This window comes from Trachurus trachurus (genome assembly GCF_905171665.1).
Source record: "Trachurus trachurus genome assembly, chromosome: 8".
NCBI lineage: Eukaryota > Metazoa > Chordata > Actinopteri > Carangiformes > Carangidae > Trachurus > Trachurus trachurus.
This window is the reverse complement of record NC_139905.1, coordinates 1,378,025-1,398,699: the sequence shown is the minus strand read 5'-3', so window position 1 is coordinate 1,398,699 and position 20,675 is coordinate 1,378,025. Positions and strand designations below refer to the sequence as shown.

General features: G+C 42.7%; 1 protein-coding gene and 1 long non-coding RNA gene across 3 annotated transcripts in view; one reads left to right on the top strand and one right to left on the bottom strand.

The window, feature by feature from the left end:
* Positions 1–618: 618 nt before the first annotated feature.
* Positions 619–3,970, bottom strand: LOC310989477. Of its 2 annotated transcripts, XR_014595535.1 has the most exons (4): positions 3,235–3,970; positions 2,348–2,695; positions 1,204–1,310; positions 619–723 (listed from the first exon to the last, which is right to left on the bottom strand). It is a non-coding gene; the product is annotated as an uncharacterized lncRNA (long non-coding RNA). The 2 variants fall into 2 exon arrangements; XR_014595534.1 differs by having other exon boundaries at positions 2,348–3,970.
* An 8,985-nt stretch (positions 3,971–12,955) lies between these two features.
* LOC310989772 (uncharacterized protein) overlaps positions 12,956–20,675 on the top strand; it is a gene marked incomplete at its 3' end in the record, with an annotated part of 66,423 nt that continues 58,703 nt past the window's right edge. Inside the window, exon 1 of the mRNA XM_083976920.1 lies at positions 12,956–14,602. Within this exon, the coding sequence (XP_083833046.1) occupies positions 13,521–14,602 (1,082 nt within the window). The 5' untranslated portion in view covers positions 12,956–13,520. The remainder of the gene's footprint in view (positions 14,603–20,675) is intronic.

Here is a 20,675-nt window from a genome sequence, read left to right as displayed (position 1 = left end):
CCCTGTTTCCTCAACATGAAGCAACAAAAACACATTTATCTAAACAATTAAAGGAACCAATAGATTTGTAATTTGTTTTCAAGTCACACATTTTGCTTTTGAGATGACAGTTTTTTTTTTTGCTTCAGTGAGTTTTTTTTCTCTTAAATAAAGTTTTATTCTTTCTCAAGCTCTTGTTTCTGTTTGACGTTGAAGAGGTTTTGTTTGGATAGATTTGATACAAAAGTAATTCCATAGTTTTACAGCTGGAATTTACAAACCAGTTCAATCTGTGGTGATGGATCAATGAACCATGGATCAATGATTTACCAACTTTAGCTTTAGGATTACATCACAGAAACCAAAGTGAGACAGAGACACAGAGACATTTGTGGTTAAAATAAAAAGATGTCACTGCAGCTGAGGTCTGGACTGGTCTGGAGAAAAAATATCCAGATTCTGAGACCTCAGAACAATACAGGTGTGTGTGCAGGTACAAGAAACTTCTAACAGAAAAATCTATTTAAATAAATTTGGACCAACAAGTTACAAAATGACAAAAATATTTTATTATCATAAATGACAAAGTGTGTGTGTGTGTGTGTGTGTGTGTGTGTGTGTGTGTGTGTGTGTGTGTGTGTGTGTGTGTGTGTGTGTGTGTGTTCAAAAGCTGAGTGAAAACGCTCTGTAGGACAGGTTAGTGAAGACGTCGATGTGGTCGCTGCTGCCTCCGACCGTCAGCACCTGCACACACACACACACACACGTTAAAGCTCGGAGTCCAAAACATCATGAAACAGACTGATCAATAATAATATTTAGAGCTGCAACAATTAATCAATTAATCGAACAATAATCGATCATTAAAATACTCGTCAACTATCTTGAGAAAAAAAGTCAAAATTCTCTGATTCCAGCTTCTTAAATGTGAATATTTCTGGTTTCTTTGTTCCTTTATGACAATAAACTGAGTCTCTCTTCGGTTTGTGGACAAAACAAGACATTTTCTTGTATGTGTGTATATTTTTCAACATTCTTTAACATTTTATTGACCAAACAACTAATGAATTAATCGTTTAAATAATGGACAGATTAATCGATAATAAAACTAACCGTTAGTTGCAGCCCTGATAATATTATTTATAATAACAATATTATTAGTAATATTAATAATGATGGTGTTTGTGATCAGGACCAGAGGCCGTGCTGCGTTCAGGGACTCACCCGGTGCTCGGTGCTGTTGGTGTTGAGCTGCAGCGTGTTGAGGCTCTGAGAGGAGCAGGGGATCTGAGCCTTGACCTCGCCCCCCCGAACTGAGGCCGCACACACATCTGTAAAAAAAACGCACGCACACACACACACACACACACACACACAGGTGAAAACAGGCAAGTCATCCATTCTGATTAATCAGCTCCATCTTGTGGTGTGATGAAGAATTGCAGCTCATTTCCACATTATTCAGTTTTTCTAAACATGATGGAGACACTGAAAAAATGCGCAGAGCAGCAACGACAACACAATTAAAGTTCAAATGCAACCGAAAATTAAACCCGTCACTGGAAGAGCTGAGAGCGCCGACATCGTGGTCTTCAGACGTAAAGACTGGAACAGGGCCGTCCCTGACCAAAATGGGGCCCTAAGCGAAAAAATTTCGTCGGGCCCTCCTATAATCGATTATAATGCAAACTACAACCACTAATACTGGCAGTTTAGCAGTTATATACTTATACTAATATTAATTTTTAAAAAAAACAATTGCTATCGCTATCTATTATTACTATTATTGTCATTATTATCATCATTATTATTATTATTATTATTATATAGGCTACAACTACAATCCTAATAAAACATACTAATTCAGTACCAAAGAGACTGATATTTCAAAATTTAGCTACATTCAAATTTAGTTCCTTCTGTTAACCAAAGTATCAAATACACTCATTTCTATCAATATTTATCTCTAATATCTCCTCCAAAGCTGCCTGTCATAGATTAAATTCACCAACAGATCCTTGTGTGGAGATAAAATAGATTATAAAGTTTAGCCGAAAATACGACCAACAACTGATAAATGTACCACTGCCTTTCAACAGAGGTGAATGCATATGCAGACAAAGGTGTTAACAAGACATTTAATAAATGATAAGGGCCGCTGGAAAATAACTTTCATCTCCAGACCACGGTCCACATGGAGGCTAGCAGCATCTCTCCTCCTACCTGCAGCAGCAGCTGTGCTGAGCATGGAGGTTTAGTGCTTGCTTATGCCACAAAGTTTTACATTTTTACTAGTGCTGGCTTTAACACCATTAGCAGCGTTAACGGACATTAACCCAGCCCAGCACTAACTTCAACAAATGCCCACCTTCGAGAGAAGCACGAGTTTCCTCTTGTTTTGGTTTTTTCCCCTCTTGCTCACGCCTGACTCGTTCTTTTCGAAGCCGTGATCACGTCTTCACCTGCAGCTGCTTGACAAGTGCCTGCAGCGCATCTGACCAGTGATTGGTCAGATCGACGCGTGACGGCGCGTGCGGTGTCAGATTACAAAAAAAAGGGTCTCTTCTCCCTCTTCTCCTGCCTCGCGCTGACAGCTGATCTAGTAGCGCGCACCACGGCTGTGCATATGCGCATCCTTTGTGCAAAACGGGGCCCCTATTGGATCGCGGGGCCCTACGCACTGCGTGATCTGCGTGTAGGCAGGGGCGGCCCTGGACTGGAAAGGAGACAAAGTCAGAGCCTGTCAATGCAAGCAGTGGTGTAGCCAGTGCAAAAGCAACGCACACCAAGAACGGAAACAGCGGCGGGAAGACGAGGATGTGCGAGCGGCAACAAGTATGTGTTTGAGATGAGCGACAGAGCCTGACAGTCAACGTTTCAAAGTTCAAGAATGTCTAGGACTCTTCCCAGGCAGAGACACACTGAGTGGACTTGGCTTATGACAGTGCACTGGAGTTGCAGAGCACAGAGTAGATGCAGAGGTTTGCTCCAACGACAGTAAACAGCGCCACAACGCAACACTAAGACAGACTTTGCAGGCTACATCCCATCATACCCGCAGCACGTCTTTTCTGTTTAAGCTGCTGCTGCCTCCGGATGGTACAAGATGGTACAAAACTCAACATTCACGACTCAGTAACCGACTATATCAGTGTAGTGAGGGAGTGTTTTGTCTCCCTGTGGGCTTCCAGGAGAGTTTTCTGGGAGAATGAATGACTGATGATGTTCATCTGTGTGAGAAGTAATCACACTCACCTGTATCAGTGGATGGGGAGGAGGAGGCTGGACGGCGTCGGAGACAGACAGGAAATGTTGTGTGTCTGCAGCTGTTGGTGAGACGGTGGCCGTGGTGCCGTGGCGGCTCGGTGCTGTTCACGACTTTTAGTGTCAGCGGCAGAGAAGACGGTTAAATAGGGGAGCTGTGTCACATCATCTGTTAGGAGGGGGGCTCTACACCTCCTTTAGGTAGCGAGGGACCGACGGAGAAGTGAGTGGCTTGAACGCTGAGCCAGCCAGGTTAGGTTGACACAGCACAGGAAGACACAACACGACAACACGTGGTAATGTTTGGGCTGCTGCAGCCGTGCACGTCAGCAGTGGGACATCGCCGGAGAAAAAAGACAGAGAGAGAGAGAGAGAATGAGTGTTGCCTCGAAAGAAAATAAGGAGAACTCGGACGACTGACCGCAAAACCAAGGAGACACTTGTGTTTTCAAATGTTCCAATTTTTACATGTAAAGTATTTCAATTCTACATGACTTTTTTTTCAGTTTTCAACACAATTGAAAAACTTCACAAACGGCTACTTGTTTGATCAAAAAATAAATAAAGTTGCAACATCCATCTTACATATAATAATTATTTTCATAGGCCTATATCCTATGTGCAGAGGCTGTCACATGTGCACATGTTAATGATCCCTAACAATAATTATTAACAGTGATTTACCATGGTTTGAAACGCAGGGACATCAAATTAAAATGCATCTGCACAAAATAATCTCTCTCTCTCTCTATATATATACACTCTCTACACTCTCTATATACAATACATTTTATATGTTCATCATTACATCTGTCATGTTCAATTTTTGACGGAAAATAAATATTTAAATCAGAAATAACCTTCTGATATCTTCAAATCTCACTTGTGAGTATGAGGGAACATTTAGCCTTGACAAAAATAGTCATTTGAGTTATATTGTGATAAATATCGATATCGACTGATATGTAAAAAATGATTGTGGCAGGTGTTTCTGTGTTTCTGTGATAGAAGTGGTTTTGAGCTGCCTCCAGAGTGGACTGGTCTGTATTGATGTGTGTTTTGTCACTGAGTTCCCTCTGTGTGCAGTGTAAAGGTTGCTGTGCATTTAGTATTGTGTGCAGTGTGTCTGTGTAAATCTCTCCTTCATTTGTGGTGCTGTGTGTTGCAGGGTTGTGCAGCAGCTGCCTGGCCCTCTGTGGGGCTGGTTGCAGTTTCAGATGTCACAAGTATTTCTTCATGAATGACTCACTATAATAAAGACTTGTTTTTGTTGTACACCTACCTGTGTCTGTGGTGGATCCTCTTTCACAGGACCAGACCAGGTTAACAAAGGTGCTGGGAACTTTCCACTACCTTTAAAATCCTCAGACAAAATGTATTACATCATCAACACACAGTAAATGATGAATGTAAAGTGTAACCATTCTTGACAAAGAGGAGGAATACATAAGTGTTACCTAGTTTGCTGTCTCCTTGCTGAAAGCCAGTGGTTCAGTATCTCTCTGGGCTTGGCTCGTCATCCAGTACTGGAACATCTTCTCTCTCTGGAAACTGTTGAAATCTTCACAAATCTCTGGATCACTCTAGGTCAGCTCCACCATCTCAGCAGGGTGGCATTTTGAAAAGTATTCACTCTGGGACCTGAGACAAGGTCAAGATACAATTACTTGATGCTAAGTTGTGAGCAATTCAACATTTTTACTACATTTCAGTTGCAGGTGAAATACATAAAGGAGATCTCAAAAATTAACTCACCGGTGCACCTTTAAATATACGGTTAAACTCTAATAAATTACAAAGACTATGAATCTTCAGAACATCATTTAACTTTTATTAGCTACAGAAATACCAGCATTAACAGTAAATATTTGATATGAACCCGTGTTAACCCACAGCCAGCTGCAGTACTTTACACAAAGTATTTCAGAACACATTGAATAACAGTTTCTTTTACACAGCATGTAGTCAGAAAATGTCTGCTGCTCAGCAGTATTTACTAAGATATTCTCACTCACCACTTCAAAGCCATTAACACTGTTAGGCTAACCCAATAGGATTTAACTTGAAGTAATTAGCATCACAGCGAGTGGATCGTATTAGCACTAGCATGGACCGACACAGTTTACAACGGCAACAATTATCATCATGGTTAACGGAAACATGAGTCAGCTGACTACATATTAAAACTCACCTGTCCTCACCTGACCAGCTGGTCTTCACTCAGGAAGTGGATGAAGCATTTCACTGGCTACCGTGCACCTCCACTTGACTCTGCTATTTGACCCTCTTTATCATTTTTAAATGTGTGTGTTTGGTTTAAGTGCTTTTATGTAATGAAACTATTTATTTCAAGTGCATTTTTAAACATGAATTTAAATTATGAGCTCTACTGAAGTGAATGCATAACTGTTTAAATGCTGTGGGCTACAAATGACCAGAGACAAACCTGTCCCACAGTGTGAAGTGTGTGTTCAGGATGTTAGAGCCAAAGCAGCTCTACAACTGGTTCATGCTGACAGAGTGGGACATTTGTGGAGATAAATTATGTACATTTAACTCATAATGTATGAATATAACTACATTTCATCATATGTTTTTGGAGGAAAGAATATTTATGTCTGTATGATATGGTTTGTTGACCTAGAGGTGATGGAGTTCTCTTGTTTGGACACTAGGGGGCAGAATTAGAGCAGGGATTGTGGTGGGGCATGTCTGGATGGGTTTTCCTCATCACCATGGAAGACTCAGGTCAAGCAGCCTCGTCTCTCTGTGTCACTGTTTCTTTCCTGTGTTTTTCAGGCGAGTGTTGTCTCAAACCCCAAAGGAATTACTGAAACTTCTTAGTTCAACTTTAGAGAAGTGTGAGTGCCTACATGTAGTACATTTGTGTGTGTGAATGTTGAATGAGAGCGGCTGTGACTGCTGTTTATTTTATTGCATAAAGCACTTTGAGCTGCTTCCTTTTGTATGAAAAGTGCTTTATGAATAAAGGTTTGTTTTGTTGATAGTGTCTGTATGTTAACTGGATTGAACTTTATTTGGAGATAATGAATGTGTTGGGAGAGACACAGGAAATGTTGTGTGTCTGCAGCTGTTGGTGAGACGGTTGCCGTGGTGCTGGGGCGGGTTGGTGCTGTTCACAACCTTCAGTATCGCTGACAGAGAAGACGGTGAAAGAGGAACTATGTAAGATTTTTTTTTTTTTTTACCTTAACTATGCTACATACAACGCATAACAAGCTCCTACTTTGATCTGTTGCTGTTTTTCTGTGCTCATGCTGTTATTATAAATGTTTGTGCAGACAGTTGATGGTTGGTGATGCCCATGTTTTTGTGAAATCAAACTTTAACACTCACAGAACCTCTAAGCCCAGGGGTGTGGAATCAATTTAAATGAGTGTGTTTATCTAAAGTGCCTTTATGTAAAATATGAAACTATTTATGTCAAGTGTGTCTTTTAGACATGAGTTAAAATGATGAGTTCCACTGAATGCATAACTGTTTAATCGCTCTGGGCTACAAATGACAGAGACAAACCTGTTCTATGGTGTGAGCAGATACATTAATTACATTTAACTCATAATGTTTTAATGTAACTGCATTTTATCATATTTATGGAGCAAAGAATATTTCTGTCTGTATGATCTGGTTTGTTGACCTGGAGCTGATTCCAGTAGGAGGAGTTCTCTTGTTTGGACACTAGGGGGCAGAATTAGAGCAGGGATTGTGGTGGGGCATGTGCCTACGTTTACATGGAGAACATTTGTGTGTGTGAGTAACTGTGAATGTTGAATGACAGAGGATGTTGACTGCTGTTTATTTTATTGCATAAAGCACTTTGAGCTGCTTCATTTTGTATGAAAAGTGCTCTATGAATAAAGGTTTGTTTTTGTTGATAAAATGTGACGCTGTGTCTCCAGTGTTGTCTGTGGGAGTTTGTGTGATGTGTGTGTGTTGTGGGTCCATGACTTGTTTTGTTGTGAAATTGTTGTTAACAACTAAACCTAAGTTATGAAAAGTTAATGCATAAGTTCTGGAGTGTTAATTAATGAGCTGAAGAGTTTATTACCAGGCTGTTGCCACTGATAAGAATGTGGTCTTTGTTAACTTGGTTAAATAAGGTTGATGATTATGCACACTCCTGGGCTCAGAGCAGAGCAGAGTGACTGACAGACCCGTGTTTCAGACCAAACACTCTATGTAAGTGATTGCTGTCGGAAGATACAACTATTTAAGACTTATATTAACACAAAAATATTGCTTACTTCTGCTTTAATAATTAACAACTTTATTTCAAACAGTCAACCAGCACTGACAAAGGCAACATGAGATCACTTATTTACAAATAAAAACAAATATAGACAAAGAGAAATCTGAAAAAATAAATTAATAACACAATATTAAAATGATATATAAATAAACACAAAAATAAAAACCTAAAACAAATGATTAGTGAATAATAATTCAAGTAAAGACATCAAACATAGTGCATAACTGTTTCAGCTGCTTTTTGTTTTGTACAGAGGAAACTATTGAAATGTTTCTGCTCCATTTCTGTGTTGATAAACCAAGAACGTGTTGTCTTGTTTGTTTCTGACATTTATGAATGTGACGTTTGGTCAGAAGTCAGATCAGATTAATGAGGAAAATACATCATTGTCCTTATTTCTGTGATCAGACCAAACTAATGTAACATTTCTGGAGTGTGCTCTCCACTTGTGGGAATGAACCTTTATTGTGGTGACGTCTGGAGTTGGACTTGACTGCCTCCCTGTGGTCAGAGTGAGGAACTGCAGAACCTTTTACTGTAAAGATTTTATTAAACAGAGTTATTGTTTGTTCTGATAATCAACGAGTACAACTCAACAGGAACTTTCAACATTTATAAAATGTAAAATCTGTTTCTGTTTTCTCAGACATTAGTTTTCCTTGTCAGTAACAGTGTCAGCTGTTTCCTGTAAACACACAGAGGGAGGAGATAGAAAGTGAAAGTAGTTAGTTCAGACGCCATTTTAAGATGACAGAGGGAATAACGGTGAAGCTGCGTTAGGTGAGTGTTAAACAACTTTATTATTATTATTCACCGTTAAAGTCTCTGAGTCTCAGTCCCTGTGAAGTGTGGAGGGAAGAAGAGTCAGAGTGAATTTGTGTCCACACAGAGACACTGAGACTAAAGGGGGGACAGCAGGAGGACAGCTAAACCCTGTTGGTCCGCCCGCTATTCAGACATCCCGCTATTCCGACATGTCTCTATTTAGACATCCCGCTATTACGACATCCCTCTATCTAGACATCCCGCTATTCCGACACTTTTTTGGTATCGCTAGTCCGACACGTCATCTTTTTTTTCTCTTTTATTTATTTATTTATTTATTTACAGCTGCGATACCCAGGCGCGTCTCTCTCTCTCTTTTCTTTTCAGCATGTCTATCACCGGTTTAATGAGGGAGTGATGTTCTTAATCTCAACAACTCAATTATCAAGTCGCAAACAAAACTGACACACATGATAAACAAACAGAACTATGTTGCAGTTTGTTTGTCAAGTGAACCTGTCACCTTCAGCACCACGGACAGCGCCGCGGATGAGCCGCGGATCTGCATCTGTGAGCGTCTGGGCTCTGGGCTTAGGGCCTGGGGCCTCATTTATCAAAACTGTAAGTAAGCAGTGTTAAACTGCTGAGCTAAATGTTTTGCTTAGGCCTACGGCGAAAAGATACCCAAAATATTTACACCTTTTTCAGTGGGAGCCAGATACATGGCATCGGGCAATAAATCAGTCAGAAAAATGATCTTGCATTTTAATAAGCTACAATAAAAACAAAAACCTCCCAAATCTCAACAAAAGGGAGCAGAAAAAAGAATAATCGTATGTAATCTGCCCCTTTATCCCAGAAAATCTTTTTTCCCCCCTTTTACCTATGTTAAAACTATGTAAGGCAGGACGATAGTTACCATTACTTTGAACGCCTTTCCACTACACAGTTACAGCTCTACTGGACTCGGTTTAGGTCATTTTCCATTACAACTGAGTCCTTCACAGTTCCTCCTCAGAGCCGCGTTGTCTCACTCTTTATTCTCTCGTCAGCTCCAAACACACGTGCACCTCGTTAACTCAGGTGACAGAATAATAACAGTCTCAGTAGCTGCAGATCAGTGTGCGCTGCTGCCGGTGTGTTTTTAAACTTGGCGGGTTTGTTTTTTCTTCTCTCTTATAGGCCTATGTATTTATGTATGAGAAACAGTGTCTCAGATGAAAAATCAGAAAGACACGTCTGACTATAACGTAATCAATCAATGTCGGAAAAGCGGAATGTTTGAAAAATAGTAGCCTAAAGTGCCGCTACTCCGACAATGAAAAAAAAAAATGTCGGAATAGTGGGACGCTTGAAAAATAATGTTAATGCCGCTATTCCGACAATTAGAAGTCAATGTCGAAATAGCGGCATGTCGGAATAGCAGCATGTAACCCTTCCTGTTGTCTCAGTCTGACTCAGGCCTTGTCCACACCGACACTTTGACTAAAACATCTGGTTCTGCTTCGTCCTTCAAAAGCTTTACACTAGTCCCACATTGTTGTTGTAGTTTCTACGTGCAGCGGTGTTGCCCTGGTTACAGGTTAGAGAGCTGAGGCTATGAAGTCATTGTTTCACTAAAGATCCGTTATGTTTTTTCTGAGGCGGCGTTTGGAGATTTACCCACACTGGGACCAGGTTTAAAAATATACAGTTTTAGGACAAAATGCTGATATGAGAAATAAAAACTGTTAACACACTGTATATTCTGTGTGTGTGAGAGCCAGTGTTACGTAACAGGCAGTTAAAGGGAAAGTTAAGGGAACTTAAGTCAGACAGCTGAGCTCTGAATCTTCTGTTTATTTCACCACAATGTGAAAACTGTGTGTTTGACCTTCAAATTAAAAGCTAAACACTGACCCAAAAGAGTCTGAAACACATCCACATCAGACCAGGTTCTGATCAAAAACCAAAAGAATAAGACACAAAACCGGTTTCACTGTTTTAAAGACGTGTTATCTTTTCTGGTGTTAAAGTTTTACACAAACTTAAAAAATATAGAAATGAGAAGTGCATAACTCAGCCACAGCATCATTTCTCCGTACTTGGTCAGGCCACAGGACTTCATCCTGAACTGGCTTATGTTCCCTCAAGTGTGATCCATTTCGAGTTGTTGTGTTCAACCGGTGACACCCGTGCTTTAGTTGTGTTTGACTTTTGCCACCTGTGCTCACCATTATGCAACACAGGTGCATCACAATGAAAATGTGTTGGCAAGTTGTGTCTAAACAGATGAAGAGTGCTGATGGTTTTGCCAAAAGAGTGACTGGTTCAATCACTGGGTTCAGGCAACTGAGCATTTGGTTCAGACAACAGGGTTTAGTGTTTTAGCAACTGAGAAAAACTGTAAAAAAAAAAAAAAAAATGTAAATATCAAAGTAAAACAATGCCAAGGTCATACAGAATCAAATCATAATTTGTACTTTATTTTTACGTAGGCCTACTGCATACAAGGGCTAAATGCGCAAGATTTCTGTAGTTCAGTTTTGGGCACAGACTGAACTGTTTTGAGGTGAAAGTTTGGTTTTGCAAGAAGAGTCTGAGGTTTTGTGAATGTAGCTTGAAAACTGGGGCTTGTGTTCACAGTTTAGAGAAAGGGAGAGTAGCTTTGGAGAAATGTGTCTTAGCAATTGAGAAAAACGTAAGAGGGGAAATAAACAGAGGATTCAGAGCTCAGCTGTTGAATTTAATTTCCCCTTAACTTTCCCCTTAACTGCTGGATCTGAAGCTAACGTCAGTGTTGTTCAGTGTTTCTGGTTTCCCTCTCAGACTGACTGAAGTCCTGAAGATGAGTGTTAATGTGGAGGAAGAGGAGGACGGACCAGAGTCTCCTGGATCCACCTGTCCATCTCTGAAGAGTGACCGGTTCAAAGGAATTGTTCCAGACTTCAGCCCTGATCCTGGACCTGGACCTGGACCTTCAGACTCCCGGTAAGAGACCTGCTCCAGCCTCTTTACCAGTGTTGAGTGTGTTGAGGTCCTGCAGCTCATAGTGACTGTGAGTCAACAGGAACTGGTTCTTGTGGTTGATCAGTGTCTTCATACTAACTGCTCAGGTCTCTTCATGTTTCTTCTGAACTGATCTGATGAAAGAACATCTGGACTTGTTCCTCCTCCATGTTCTTCCTGCAGCTGATCAACATGAGCTTTAAAGACGTGGCTGATTCCAGGTGGTTTGGTGAACGTTGATGAGCTGGTTTCTAACAGAGTTTACAGCAGTTTGCAGGATCATTTTACAGCCTGAATGATGAGTTTCACATGTCAGAGCTTCACTGTAGACACTGTCTGAGCAGCAGCATCTGGATTTGTTCACAGAGATGATGTCTAATGGGTCAGGAAACAAGATTCTTCAGTGAAGGGACTAAATGCAGTAAATGGAGTCAGTGAAGGTTGAAGCCTGAGTCAGAGAGAAACCAGGAACCAGATCCATCAGACAGATCAGAGATGTGGAGCTGAGACTGTGACATGTTGTTGATCCAGAAATGTCTTGACAGGAGGAAGAGGAGTGGTGTCTCTGACGTCCTGAAGGATCATGGACAAAGACCCAGAACCAGTGGTGAGCTGCAGACGGCCAATCAGAGCAGCTGTGGACAAAGTGAGACTGAACATCTGTCTGCTGATGTGGTCATTAGTGAAACCAGGACCTGTTGTTTTCTCCAGAGTCATTGTTCCATCACACAGCACTGACATTTAAAGGACAATTCCAGGCAAATTCAACTCAGGCTGTATGTTCCTAACATTTTAGGTCTAAAAGAAGGAATCTGAAGATGTTTACATCCCTCAAAGCCACAGACAGCGTCATATGGCGACTCATAATATACATTAATATACATACTCATAAACACAGTAATATCAACTCTTGACTTGCTTCAAGTAAATAAACTTCTGGGTGCATGTTTGAGTCTCCATCTGACGCTGTCTGTCGAAAAAAATGTACACTTGAAGTAAGTAAAGAGTTGATATTCCTGTGTTTATGACACAAACAGTAGCTCCGACTGCACCTGAACACACCGAGCGTCAACTTGGGTCTCGCGCGAGACTCCGGGAGACTTTGAATTAGATAGAGTTTTACAAACATGTCGGCTTGTTGAAGTAAATAAACTTCTCGGTGCATGTTTGAGTCTCCATCTGACGCTGTCTGTGGAAAAATCCGCTACCATTCATTGCTGCCGTGGCGATGTGGGGACAGACACAACTACCGCAAAACAGGAGCAATTAAACTGAAAATCTTCAGATTCCTTCTTTGAGACCTAAAAGGTTAGGAAAATACACCCGAGTTGAATTTGCCTTTAAGATGATGATTCAAACCTTCTCTTTGTTGTCTGTAGTTTTTCTGTAGCTGATGAAAATAATTTGATCAGAGTGTCAGACTCTCTGTCTTCAGTCTGACTCTGGCTCTTCTCTCTCAGCAGATCGTGGTCTGCAGGAGGTTTTAGATCAACATAAGATCAGTCTGAGGAGCAGATGTGAACGAGTGACTGAAGGAACTGAGGGAACAAGAAGTGGAACAGGAAGTGGAACCCTCCTCAACAGGATCTACACTGAGCTCTACATCACAGAGGGACAGAGTGAAGAAGTTAATACCCAACATGAGGTGAGACAGCTGGAGACAACGTCCAAGAAGAAGACCCTCCATGACACTCCAATCAAGTGCAACGACATCTTTAAAGACTTACCTGACCAACAGAGAGAGGACGTCTCTACGGTCTCAAATGTCCAACCGAGACCCATCAGAGTGGTTCTGACCAACGGCGTCGCTGGCGCTGGAAAAACCTTCTCGGTGCAGAAGTTCACTCTGGACTGGGCCGAGGGCTTGGAGAACCAAGATGTCAGTCTGCTGGTTCTGCTTTCGTTCAGGGAGCTGAACCTGATCAGAGATCAGCGGTTGAGTCTTCTCAGGCTGCTCCATGTTTTCCATCCAACATTACAGAAGGTCACAGCAGAGCAGCTGGCTGTCTGTAAACTTCTCTTCATCTTTGACGGCCTGGATGAAAGCCGACTGTCACTGGACTTCAACAACAGGGAGGTTGTGTCTGATGTCACACAGACGTCATCAGTCAACGTGCTGCTGACAAACCTCATCCAGGGGAATCTGCTTCCCTCGGCTCTGGTCTGGATCACCTCCAGACCTGCAGCAGCCAATCGGATCCCTCCTACATGTGTTGACAGGGTAACAGAGGTCCGAGGCTTCACTGACGCCCAGATGGAGGAGTACTTCAGGAGGAGGTCCAGTGATGAAGATCTGTCCAGAAGAATCATCTCACACATCAAGACGTCCAGGACCCTCCACATCATGTGTCAAGTCCCAGTCTTCTGCTGGATCAGTGCTACAGTTCTGGAGCACATGTTGACCACAGACCAGAGAGGAGAGCTGCCCAAGACCACGACTGACCTGTTCTCACACTTCCTGCTGGTCCAGACAAAGAGGAAGAAGAACAAGTACGGTGAAGGACATGAGACGAGTCCACAGGAGCTGACGGAGGCCGACAGGAGAGTTCTTCTGAAGCTGGGGAGGCTGGCGTTTGAACAGCTGGAGGAAGGAAACATCATGTTCTACCAAGAAGACCTGGAGCAGTGTGGTCTGGATGTCACAGAGGCCTTGGTGAACTCAGGACTCTGTACTGAGATCTTCAAAAGAGAGAGTGTGATCTTCCAGAAAACAGTCTACTGCTTTGTTCATCTGAGTGTTCAGGAGTTTCTGGCTGCAGTCTACATGTTCCACTGTTTCACCAACAGGAACACACAGGTCCTCAAGAAGTTCCTGGGAAAACAACATGATGGTTTAACCCTGGATGTCTTCTTGAAGAGAGCCATGCAGAAATCCCTCCGCAGTAGAAACGGTCACCTAGACCTGTTTGTTCGCTTCCTTCATGGCCTCTCTCTGGAGTCCAACCAGAGGCTGTTAGGAGGTCTGCTGGGTCAGACAGACAACAGTCCAGAAACCATCCAGAGAACCATCAACAACCTCAAGGAGATGAAGAGTGATGACAGTGTTAGCAGGTTTTACAGGGGTGACATTGATGAAATCTCTCCTGACAGAAGCATCAACATCTTCCACTGTCTGACGGAGATGAAGGACCAGTCAGTTCATCAGGAGATCCAACAGTTCCTGGAGTCAGAGAACAGATCAGAGGAGGAACTCTCTGAGATCCAGTGTTCAGCTCTGGCCTACATGCTGCAGATGTCAGAGCAGGTTCTGGACGAGTTGGACCTGAACAAGTACAAGACATCAGGTCAGGGACGACGGAGACTGATCCCGGCTGTGAGGAACTGCAGGAAGGCTGAGTGAGTCCAGACATGATCAATAACACCATCAACTAGTTACACACACAAACACAGTCTCAGTTTGACGATTAAAGTCCAACAAAGATGGACATGAACAATGTGCAGGTCTGACAGAGTGATGAGAGTTAGGGCTGGGTATTGATCACTGATCACCTGAATCCATCTCATCTCTGATTCACTTTGATTCCTGATTCAACATCATGATTGTGTTTTAGATTTCAGTCCCAACTCCAGTTTGACTTGGACATGAATGAGACGCTCAGAGAACTGATGCTGTAAATCAGGGGTCACCAACTACATTTGTCGGAGGGCCAGAATTTTACTGGACACTCACCTTGGGGGCCGGACCCTCAAATAAAATGAAATAAAAATATAATTTTGGCATAAAATTATCACTTAATGTTTATTTGTTTATATTTTTTCATTTCATTACAAAACTGAAGGCATTTTTAGCCTTTATGAGTCAGGCTCCTATCACTTGTACCACAGTCAACCACCAGGAGTGATAGAGATACTTTGTCTCAATTCAAGTAAACTTTATTTATAGAGCACTTGAAAAACAAACAGATGAAACAAAGTATCGATATAGGGCTGTCGTCCCTGGCTTCAGCGCTAATACAGTTTCAGTTAGTGGAAGGAAAAGGCCTCAACACAGGTAGGCTAAAATGGCACTCTCAAAGGCCATGAAACGAAAAGTTGACGCGGAAAACAGATCCTTTAATGACGAATGGACTGAAAAGTACGCATTTATCATGCCAACCTTCAGAAATGCGTTACCTGTGTGCCTCATTTGCAACGAAACTGTTGCTGTTGCAAAAGAATATAATCTGCGCCGTCACCACAACACTAAACACACAATTTTCAAGGATTCATATCCTGAGCAGTCAGAGGCCCGAAAGAGAAAAATTGCCACATTGAAATCTGCCTACTCCCGTGCAAGTGGCATTATTACTCGAGCTTTAACTGATCAAGAGAGAGCAACGTGTGCATCAATGCAGGCTGCCTGGGTGCTTTGCAAACATAATCGGCCTTTCACAGAAAGTGAGGTTTTCAAGGAGTGCATGGTCACAGTTCTGGAGGAACTTGCCCCCGACAAATCCATGGACAGAATTATTGCAGCTGTCAAACAAATACCTCTCTCTGCTTCAACTGCCGCGCGTCGTGTACACGTCTTGGCAGAGCATGTCCAGCAAGTTGTCATAGACGGGATCAAGGAAGCCAAATACGTTTCGTTGGCCATTGATGAGTCCACGGACAATACGGATATCTCACAGTTGTGCGTTTTTGTCAGATTCTTTGATGGCAAAGATTTCCGAGAGGAGCTTCTAGCATTGCTTCCGCTGGAGGACAACACCACTGCTGACATCATCTTTGGAAAACTGGAGGATTTTTTTAAAAGTCATGGATTGTCCTTTGATAAAATCAACCTGATAGTGACAGATGGAGCACCTGCTATGATTGGCAAAAACAAGGGTCTGGTGAGCAGAATAAAGACTGTCGCTCCTAAAACTAACGCGCTTCACTGCATTATCCATCAAAGCGTGCTGTGCGCAAAGCTAAGTGGGGAGCTCAAAGAGGTGATGGAGAAAACAATGAAAATTATCAACCACATCAGAGGAACCTCAAGCACACAGCATCGCCTGTTCCGCAAATTTGTGCTCGAATCCGAGGCTTCTCATGATGACCTGTTACTCCACAATGACGTGCGCTGGCTCAGTAAGGGCAAAGCACTGGAGCGCTTCGTTGAACTCAGTGCCCAGGTAGTGGAGTTTTTGAAACAAAGCAAAGCAAAAGCGGCAGCTGACCATCTCCGCACCATGCAGGACAGCGAATATATGTCCAACGTTGCATTTTTGACAGACATTTTCTCGCATTTGAATGCACTTAATCTCCAGCTGCAAGGAAAAGAGAAATCAGTGGTGGATCTGGTGGAAAAACTCGATGCGTTTGGGAACAAACTTGACCTTTTTAACGCAGATTTGTTGTCAGGGAGGCTGTTGCATTTCAGCACACTGAAGAAGGTGGGACAAAGCCACGTAACAGACAGGATGAAGAAATTCATCACACAATTAAAAGACAACTTCTCCTCCAGGTTCGATGACTTTTTAATTCCCAGGGATGTCATTGGATTTGTGCGTGATCCTTTCAGCATCAACCCAAGTGGAGAATTCTCCACAAACGCAGTGAAAATGATGCCTTTGGACGAAGCGGCCATTCAGAGCGAGCTGGCTGAAATCCAGGCCGCAGGGGACCTGAAGGCTGCTCTCCATGGTGCTGAAAACCTGGGCGTATTTTGGTTGTCCTGTCCCGAGGAGTATGGTACATTGAAGACGCTGGCTATGTATGTGCTCACCATGTTCGGTTCGACGTACACCTGTGAGGCCGCGTTCTCCAAAATGAACAACATAAAAACACATGAGAGGAACCGGCTGTCAAACCAGTCCTTGGAGGACTCTTTGCGCATAAGTCTGACAGCGGCCAAGCCTGATGTAAAAAAGTTGGTGTCAGAGGGGAAATGTAATTTTAGCCATTGAGCAGTGTGAGTAACCTATTTCAGCCTTGTGATTTGAAATCGCTATAGCCCACTTAACGTTTTATTTGATTTGCAAACATTATTTGTAACCTGTTTTTGTTCGGATACCAGGTTAGTATTTATTTACCATGCTATTTTAAGTTATGCCAGCCAGTTGGTTTTCTCTCCTTTTTTTGTACGGAGAAGTCTGGTTTGAAGTTTGTTGAGACTTTGAAATAAAAACCAAACGTTAAGTAAGGGCATAAGGAAAAGTTATGTGTGGAAAATAACAAGAACTGTGTGAAACAATAAATGTAAAAAAAAAAAAAAAAGTGGAGCGAGTTTGTCCTCATTTCGGAATAAAGCCTAAATAGAGTCATAATTGGTGGGGATTACTGATAGTTAAGAGTCTCAGTCGTTGTTGCTATTTTCAGTTGCTTTAATAGTGTGGACCACATGATATTTTCTCCTCTTTTTTTTTTCTCCTCGCAATTTTCGAATCCAGTCGCGGGCCGGATTGAACGGTTCGGCGGGCCGGATTCGGCCCGCGGGCCGCCAGTTGATGATCACTGCTGTAAATTGTTGCATTATTAAAACCATGAATGTTGACATGATGAATGGAGCCAAAGCAGTTCCATTAATGCACTTTCTATTGAACATGAGCAACAGTGGAGTCGTCATGGCAACAGATAGCAGATGTAGCAGCAGCAGCAGCTCCACTGTGTGTCAACAGTCACAGCTGCTTCTTCACATCCTGCACATAGATCTGCTTCCATTCAGCTCCACACAGTTTCTACCTGACTGGACACTTGTTACCTTGGAGTCTAGAGGCTGCTGTGTGTGTGCTGCTGGTGTTGTGTGTTTGTGTGCGCTAACACACCTGTGCTTCACCTGCTGGTTCAGTTGTGGCTGGTTGTGAAGCCGAAGCAGCTGCAGCTCCAGTGTAACAGACTGACTGTGTCATGTTTGTGTGTCCATCATCAGCACAGACACACAAACTGTCAGAAGAGTGAAGGACGATCAAAGCAGCTTCTCTCTCTTTTTACTCATCAACCATCTCAGTCACTGTGCAGCCGCCAGCTCTCACACACTTTTAAGGTGGAATGTTTTCTTGTGTGCTGCTCAGTGACCCATGGAAATCAATCAGTCCACCTTAAAGGACAATTCCAGGCGAATTCAACTCAGGGGTGTATTTTCATATCATTTTAGGTCTAAAAGAATGAATCTGAAGATTTTCAGTTTAATCGCTCCTGTTTTGCGGTAGTTGCGTCTGTCCGTGAATCGCCACGGCAGCAATGAATGGGAGTGGATGTAAGTTCCGCTGCTTAGGCTGTTTCCAGCCCTCAAAGCCGCAATTTTTTTCCACAGACAGCATCAGATGGCTACTCAAACATGCACCGAGAAGTTTATTTACTTCAAGCAAGCCGACATGTTCGTAAAACTAGATCTAATTCAAAGTCTCCCGGAGTCTCGCGCGAGCCCGAAGTTGCAGTGCTGGTGTATTCAGGCGCAGTAGGAGCTACCGCTTGTGTCATAAACACAGGAATATCAACTCTTTACTTGCTTGAAGTGTACATTTTTTTCCACAGACAGCATCAGATGGCTACTCAAAGATGCGCCGAGCAGAGAAGTTTTTTTTACTTGAAGCAAGTAAAGAGTTGATATTCCTGTGTTTATGACACAAACGGTAGCTTTTCCCACTGCACGTGAACACACCGCGCACGGCAACTGGGTCTCGCGCGAGACTCCGGGAGACTTTGAATTAGATCTAGTTTTACAAACATGTCGGCTTGCTTGAAGTAAATAAACTTCTCGGTGCATGTTTGAGTCTCCATCTGACGCTGTCTGTGGAAAAAAAATGCGGCTTTGAGGGCTGGAAACAGCCTAAACAGCGGAACTTACATCCACTCCCATTCATTGCTGCCATGGCGATGCGCGGACAGACGCAACTACCGCAAAACAGGAGCGATTAAACTGAAAATCTTCAGATTCATTCTTTTAGACCTAAAATGATATGAAAATACACCCCTGATTTGAATTCGCCTGGAATTGTCCTTTAAGCCAGGGACACACCGAGCCGACCGTCGGGCGTCTGGCCTCGTCGGACGGCGTCGGGAGCTCGTCTGTTTGGTGTGTTCCTCTCCGTCGGGGAGCCTCGGGTCTTGTCGGATCTCGTCGGGGCCGATTGAACATGCTCAGTCGGGACTCGTCGGCCGTCGGGAGAGTAGACTCGTCGGGTACTCTGATTGGCTGTGTGCTAGCTGTGGCGATTCTGATTGGCGGTGCCCTAAGCGAATCAGCGCGGTGTGTGGGAGGGACGGAAGTGACCACAGTAAACAAACGGTGTCCTAGCCTGTCCTACAGTAAAAATGGTATACACAATAAAAAGAGGAGTAAAGCAATATATTAAGCGGCAATATAAATATATATTTAAACATCAAAGATGTTCAATCAAACCCACATAGTTTGAAACAACGTCCAAAACACACACAGCTCACAACTAAGCATATAAAGCCCGCTAGCTTAATGCTAACGTGTAATGTAAAACACCATAGACGGGCTAACAGAAATTAGCATCGGCTATCGCCAATTCGCGGCAACCGAGCCACAGCAGTAAGCTGCTAAAAACTGTTTTAATTTCGGCTTCAGCGCTGTTAAAACGTGGCTGGTTAAATTGTTTTGGGGAGATTAATGTTGTCTCATTGATGAAATTAACTGTGGCAGTGGCATTAGTTTGTTTGAATGAAAAGTGAGCAGGGCTGCCTCTGGTCTGTATTGGTCTGTATTTCTATGGGGGAGTCCTCGCCACTCAGTCGCTCTGGTCGGCAGTCGGGGCAGTGTGTTTCACTTTTTCCTTTCTCCCGACGAGAGGCGACAGACTTGTTGGCCAAAGCCGTCGGCGTCGGGACGCGTCGTGGCGGTGTGTCAGGGGCTTTAAACGTCACCATGACAACTTGGAGCGTGTCCTTAGTCTGGATTAGATCTGTGCAGGACACACACTTTAGTGGTCAGATCTTCTGCTGCTAAAGATGTTTCTACATTTCACCTTGATTTTCTTTGACTTCATTTCATGTTTGGAGAAAATCACTGTGTGAGCGTTGTTCAGGTGACACCTGCAGCTCTACACCTGAGCTCACCTGACCACATCTACCTGTGTCGGCCGCAGGAGCCTGGATTAAACATCCATCTGGGCTTTGATGAATGGATGTTGGAGGATTCAAGAGGAGGTGGATCTGAATCTGAATGGGTTTTTCCAGCCCAGCCCTGATGAGGATTATTGTTTCATGTCCAGTGTTGTTCATCTTACTTTAGAAAAGTAATTAGTTACAGTTACAAATTACTTCTCCCAAAAAGTAATGGAGTTAGTAACTCAGTTACCTCATTGTAAGAGTAATTAGTTACTCAGCAAAGTAACTGTGAAGTAATTTCTCATGTTCTATATGTTATTACATTCTATAACATCTTTAACGTCAAAGATGTTTATATTAACTGAAGAATAAAAACACTGTACAGTATTTTAGAACATTTGGCATTTATTTGAACTAAATATATTGCAGTTAG